Here is a 6,628-nt window from a genome sequence, read left to right on the forward strand (position 1 = left end):
GTGGGAGGGGTTTTCCCTCAATGAAGAACATAATACTTGCTCCTCTGGTTTCATTGTCTCAATAAGTTCTATTTTTTTGATGGATGACAAACAGGAATGAACAAGATGTTATTTTAGTTATCATTAAACATTACCTTCAAGCGTTTAGTGTGGCGTTAGACAAACAAAAGTAGGATATCAAAACAAAATGTTGATCATGTTTGACAAGCACCGACACACACACACACGCACGTACACACATACGGATAGATGTGCGCACACACACACTTCCAGGTATCCAGCAAGACAGATATGATGAGTGGTGAGGAGAGTTGGGCACAGCTGCTGTGTTGGCATTCACTCCTATCACTACAGTAGTGAGGTGGAGAGGAGAGTTAGTAATGAAGTACACAAGTACTTTTTATGTGTTACTTCAGCCATGTCTGTGATAAATGTTATTGGCAATGGGCACATCTGTTGGAACAGTTGTGTATTTTGCGTCATCAGTGTTGCTTTATGGGGATCGGCTGTCTGATTCAGCTAGTTGGTGTAACGGTTTTCGTCGTCTGAAGAAGAGGAATCGGACCAAAGTGCAGCGAGGTAAGTGTTCATGCTTTTTATTGAATAACCGAAACAGTCCTGTAAGGTGCAAAACACTGAACAGAAAATAACTACCCACAAAAACCATGTGGGAAAAAGCTACCTATGTATGGTTCCCAATCAGAGACAACAATAGACAGCTGTCCCTGATTGAGAACCATACCCGGCCAAAACGAAGAAATACAAAAACATAGAAAAAAGAACATAGAATGCCCACCCAAATCACACCCTGACCAAACCAAAATAGAGACATAAAAAGCTCTAAGGTCCAGGAGTGACAGTTGGAGTGATTTTAGAGTAACAACATGAGAAAAAAAGTGTTAGCTCAAATGTCAGAGGATGGAGTCTAATTTAGTCAAAGAGAATTCAGCAAGCAACAAACTTTATTAAAGACACAAAGAGAGAGACGGAGAGGGGGAGACAGAGGGGGAGAGAGAGAGAGAGAACATGAATCATTATTTAGCTACACTGTTAAAAGAGAGGGTTTTAAAAACAATAAACAAGTGGCAGGTCCACCATGAAAGATATTATTGCCCTGGAAATGTCTTTGTAAGCAAAACCCATCTCTCTCCCACACAACATGAGCTTGTCATCAAGGCATTTCAGGGAGTATAGAGGATAAGAGGGAGGGAAACAGTGACACATAAAGTGTTCAGTGTATAGGGAAGAAGCAACTCCTTTCACTTCCTCTTACCGCCCAGACACCAACAACCTAGGTTACTTTCATAGTTATTATCTCTTTCCCACTTTTATAAACCTCTTTCTCCTCTTTCTCTCTCCCTCTCAATACAAGGACTTTATTGGCATGGGAAACATGTTTACATTGCTGAAGCAAGTGAAATAGATAATAAACAAAAGTGAAATAAACAATAAAAAATGTACTCTCTTTCTCGCTATCCCTCTTTCTCTATCTCTCTGTCTCCCACTCTCTCTTTCTCTGGCTCGCTCTCTCTCTCACTCGCTCTCTGCCTCTCTCTTTCTCCCACTCTCTCCCCCTCTGTCTCCCCCCCTCTCCGTCTCTCTCTCTTTGTGTCTTTAATAAAGCGTGTTGCTTGCTGAATTCTCTTTGACTAAATTAGACTCCATCCTCTGATATTTTGTGTAAATTACACTCATCTGGGATGCATAGTCTTTGGGTCTATAATGCTCTCATTCAGGCCTATTTCTGTCAGTTAATAACAGATGGCATCTGTTGCTCAACAGCCTGACTCTTCAAAGTCAAAGTGACTTGATATAGCAACAAGCTCTGGGGCAATCTGACTGAAATGTAGGAACCATGTGTGGGTCGTGATGAGTTGTACACTACATGACCAAAGTAATGTGGACATCTGCTCATCGAACATGTCATTCCAAAATCATGGGCATTCATATGGAGTTGGTCTCACCTTTGTTGCCATAACAGCCTCCACTCTTCTGGGAAGGCTTTCCACTAGATGATGGAACATTGCAGTGGGGAGTTCCATTCAGCCACAAGAGCATTAATTAGGTTGGGCTCTGATGTTGGGCTATTAGGCCTGGCTCGCAATCGGCGTTCCAATTATTTGTGCACGGGGAAATTGTCATGCTGAAACAGGAAATGGCCTTCCCCAAACTGTTGCCACAAAGTTTACATTTACATTTAAGTCATTTAGCAGACGCTCTTATCCAGAGCGACTTACAAATTGGAGTTGAAAGCAAAGAATCATCTAGAATGTTATTGTATGCTGTAGCGTTAAGATTTATCTTCACTGGAACTAAGGGGTTCGAACCATGAAAAACAGCCCCATACCATTATTCCTCCTCCACCAAAAATTACACTTGGCACTATGCATTTGGGCAGGAGCGTTCTCCTGGCATCCACCAAACCCAGATTCTTCTGTCAGACTGTCAGATGGTGAAGTGTGATTAATCATTCCAGAAAATGTGTCCAATGGCGGTGAGCTTTACACCACTCCAGCCGACACTTGACATTGGGCATGGTGATCGTAGGCTTGTGTTGGCTACTCGGCCATGGAAACCCATTTCATGAAGCTTCCTCTGATGTTCCTTCCAGAGGCAGTTTGAACTCGGTAGTGAGTGTTACAAGGACAGGCAATTTTTTACACACTATGTGTTTCAGCACTCTGCAATCCTGATGTTTCCACTTCACAATAACATCACTTACAGTTGACTGGGGCAGCTCTAGCAGGGCAGACATTTTAAGAACTGACTTGTGTGAAAGGTGTCTTCCTATGATGGTGCCACCTTGAAAGTCACTGAGCTCTTCAGTAAGGTCATTCTATTGCCAATGTTTGTCTCTGGTAATTGCATGGCCGTGTGCTCGATTTTATACGCCTGTCAGCAATGGGTGTGACTGAAATAGTCAAATCCACTCATTTGAAGGCGTGCCACATACTTTTGTGTATATATAGTGTATATTTTGAGTTTCCCAATCACGGCCGGTTGTGATACAGCCTGGAATCGAACCAGGGTCTGCTGAGGCATCTTGCACGGAGATGGAATGCCTTAGACAGACTCGGGATTCCCATAGGGCTGCGCACTATAAGGCATGCGGGTAAAAGTGTTGGTAAGGTATTGATGGAATGAGGCTAATTAAATGTGAGGCGAGCGTAACTGACAAGCAGACGGTCTGCTATCAATTTACTTTCATTAACGATTGCGCTGTAATTGCTTTGTTAGTTCGACCACGTTGGTCGCTATATTTTTGCAGGAAGGCTAGCTCACTGCACCTGAAAACTCTCGGGGAGGATTAAAATGTTTAATGAACCATCGCATGTAAATTGATAGGCTAAGGATAGAGGCTTTCTCTGAATGTCAAACGAAAAACATACTGTAGTAGACCAAACCTCAGTCATCTGTACCAATGCGTTTTATTGTATAGAGTTGTAAGAGTCATAATAGGCTTTAAGGAAAAAGTAATAGAAAATGCACAACAATTAATCAGTCGTTATACCATGCAAGAATATTCAAGTAGAAAAGTAATCAAGAGACGCACTAAATGATTTTGCAGGGGTATATCCACATATATTTTACCACAAACGCATTAGGCCTAAATCATAAAACAAACTACAGGTCAATTTGTCGTATATAACACATTTACTTTATATAACTCTGAAAATTACACTTAGCCTATTCAATTCAAGGTCAGACAGAAAAAGAGCAGATTCCGAGACTGCGTCCTCAGCTGGATACAGACAGACTGCAGAGCCAATAGCTAATCCCGTCGCTTTAGTCTTTATTTCTTCCCCACGTGGGCTTCATCTGGAAAAAGAATATGTTTGAACATCTCATTACAAGAAGATAGGGCCAGCAACCAACACAGCTATTCATTAACTTAAAATCCATATGAGCGTTAATAATTCTGACAATCAGCGTGCGTAATTACCAATAAATTTCCGCAAAATAAATGATATCTGATTGAAACTTTTCGATCTAGATGCTTTCTGAGCGTGTTTTCTGGATATTCGTCATAAAATAAGCTTTCCATAGACATGGTAGTCTACCTGTGATAGAGGGGTCCGTACTATATTCATAATAAATCATTCATTATATCAATTTACACATGTTATTCTTTACATCGGTCATTCACACACAGCACCCACCAGCCCCGCTAGTTACTCCTGTTCGGTCAAATCCTCGACAGGTGCGGACCTTTTGCCTGGGTGCTGTCTCTTCTCTGCGCGACTCTTGTTCACGTTGTCTAATAGCTGGAGCAACAGGTTGGCCTTACTGCAGCCAGGGTCCAGCACGTCACAGGGACTGTTGGCGCCCAAATCCGGGCTCGTGTTATCCAAGTAGCGTTTGCCGGGGTGTTGGCGCTTCTCCAACTCCCTGAGGTCCCCTGCGTCTGACTCGTCGTCCACCTCTCGCCTGCCGGGATGCTGGCGCTTACTGTAGTACATCACGTAGCGCTTGCCGGGGTGCTGACGTTTGGAGAGTTCACTTAGAAATGCGGGGTTCTCTGTAATCTGCTCCAGTATTATGCGCTTGCCTGGATGCTGTCTTCTCTGGAGCTCCACAAAAGAGTCAAATTCGTCTTCGCGTTTTCCCGGGTGCTGTCTTTTCTGAACCTCGCCATAGTCTTCGTCCTCGTCCTCGTCCTCCTCTCGCTTCCCAGGGTGTTGCCTTTTTTCCAGCTCCTCCTGGTACCTCTTACCGGGATGCTGCCGCTTCACCAGCCACTCTGGCTGAGAGGTCAACCCTTCTGTAAAAACAATTAATACATCATTAGTTTAGGGACAGCGGAAAATATCAATCTACCACCACTTGTAATGACATGCGTACATGCATTTCCACTTGAACACACACCGTGTTAATGGCATTTACCTGTGAAAGTTATATTATCTCAAATATATTTTTTCTATGTAAAACTTTTTTTCTGTGTATATTTTTTCTGTTTTCATTTTTCCACCATTAAACGGTGTGCTTTGGTGCCAGGACTGTGGGGAAATAATGGACGCACGCGCGCTTTACAGATTGCCCTCTCCAAATTCATTTTCATCCGAACAAATAACAAAATAGATTCATTTATTCACGTTAATCTTGCACAAAACACGAATAAAACATATTTGAAATGGTGGGTTATTTCTGTATAAATACCATGTAATCGAAATAATTTAGTTTATCTGTCTTTGTGAAACTATACAATCGAATGATTTGTCTTCGTGCAAAGTTACTATAAATAGGCATAAAAATGCATGACTTGAATTTGTGTTCAGTGGGTGGCAGGTAGCCTAGCGGTTTGAGCGTCGTTGGGCTAATCAACCGAAAGGTCGTTAAATCTGTCGATGTGCCCATGGGCAAGGCACTTAACCCTAATTTTCCCCATACTACTATGACCGACCCTGTAAAACAGCACATTTCACTGCACCATTTGGTGAATGTGACAATAAAACATCTTAATTTGTGTTCATTTCTTTGCTTTGTAATTCATGTTAAACACCACAGCTCTCGTCAAAAGCGGCCACTTTGCCCAAAACATCAAACAGATCAAAAAGCAACTACTAAGCACCGTTCGCGCCATCCTCATCCCCTATATTTTTGAGAATGGAGCGGAGCAGGAGGCTCTCGGCTCTCTGTAGGATGATATCGTCAATAGTCTGCCGGTCCCCCGTTTCCTCCTCAGCGGGGATGCCCTGTCCTGGAGCCAACGTCAGGTTGCAGACCACAAGAGATGCCAGAATGATCAGGCAGGCGGACTTCATGGTAACTTGGCTAGTCGTTCGAAAACAAGAGAATATATCATTATTAGTGGAGATATACCACTTTAAAAGCATGCAGGTTGCATAATAATTCATTGACTTGGCGTTGCATAACGAATTTTGAGTTTTCTATCAGTTTTACGCACATAATACGTTTCAATATTGGTGCGTAAAATTGGAAATTCCTTTTTGGAATAGATATTTCCAAATATTTTTTGGGAGCACGTCCATGTACAAAAATACGAATTAAAGTGACCCAAACTTACCTTAGATTTGTTTTCTGGCTAGTGTCACTCACTGCACATTCAATAACCTAATTGCAGCAAACCAACTAGAACGGTTGTTCTTTGCCTCTTGCAGCGCTTGGAGACCGATTGAGGCCAAGTTTAGAGGTATGTGCAGATACAACAAGTCCAGCCATTTATAGTCAGTGGTTACCATCGTCACGCCAACCACGTTGTAGTAATTTCATAGGATTCCTTTCATAGGATTCAAATGATGTCACAAATTCGTGCGCAATTGGATTAAAGTCAGTTATAACCTCTAGAGGACGATGTCCGGTTATTCTCTTGGGCGCCAGCTGGGCCGACCAGCCTAATCTGTGGGAGTGAAATTGGCACTTGATGATGATAACTAAAAGAGAGGATTCATTCATAAATCTTCTTATCATATGTGTGTGCGATAATTTGGCAGAACACAGATTTAAATTAATTCACTTATTTTGCGAGTGTGGCTTTACTTACTAGTCGTTTGTTTTGATTAGGCCTACACTAAATGTCAACTATGAACATGTTTGGATTCATTCATAAACCTACTAGTTACAGCCCCTATATCTGTATTTTATTTCCAATTATAGACATTCATTGGTG

At 42.1% G+C, this 6,628-nt stretch overlaps 1 protein-coding gene across 1 annotated transcript; it reads right to left on the reverse strand.

Moving 5' to 3' along the window:
- Positions 1 to 3,404: 3,404 nt before the first annotated feature.
- Positions 3,405 to 6,153, reverse strand: LOC118370710 (pro-thyrotropin-releasing hormone-A). Its single transcript, XM_035755799.2, has 4 exons — positions 6,026 to 6,153; positions 5,570 to 5,772; positions 4,161 to 4,762; positions 3,405 to 3,819 (listed from the first exon to the last, which is right to left on the reverse strand). Exons 2-3 carry the CDS (start codon positions 5,760 to 5,762, stop codon positions 4,173 to 4,175), a joined length of 783 nt encoding a protein of 260 aa, XP_035611692.1. The 5' UTR covers positions 5,763 to 5,772; positions 6,026 to 6,153; the 3' UTR covers positions 3,405 to 3,819; positions 4,161 to 4,172.
- Between the last annotated feature and the right edge of the window lie 475 nt (positions 6,154 to 6,628).

The sequence above is a fragment of the Oncorhynchus keta genome, chromosome 27 (genome assembly GCF_023373465.1).
Source record: "Oncorhynchus keta strain PuntledgeMale-10-30-2019 chromosome 27, Oket_V2, whole genome shotgun sequence".
NCBI classification, from domain to species: domain Eukaryota; kingdom Metazoa; phylum Chordata; class Actinopteri; order Salmoniformes; family Salmonidae; genus Oncorhynchus; species Oncorhynchus keta.

Excerpts from the sequence above, each read along its gene's own strand:
- LOC118370710 (XM_035755799.2), bottom strand. The coding sequence starts at position 5,762 with ATGAAGTCCGCCTGCCTGATCATTCTGGCATCTCTTGTGGTCTGCAAC. Across the intron at positions 4,763-5,569 it reads GGATGAGGATGGCGCGAACG|AAGGGTTGACCTCTCAGCCA; the intron begins GTGCTTAGTAGT and ends TTGTTTTTACAG.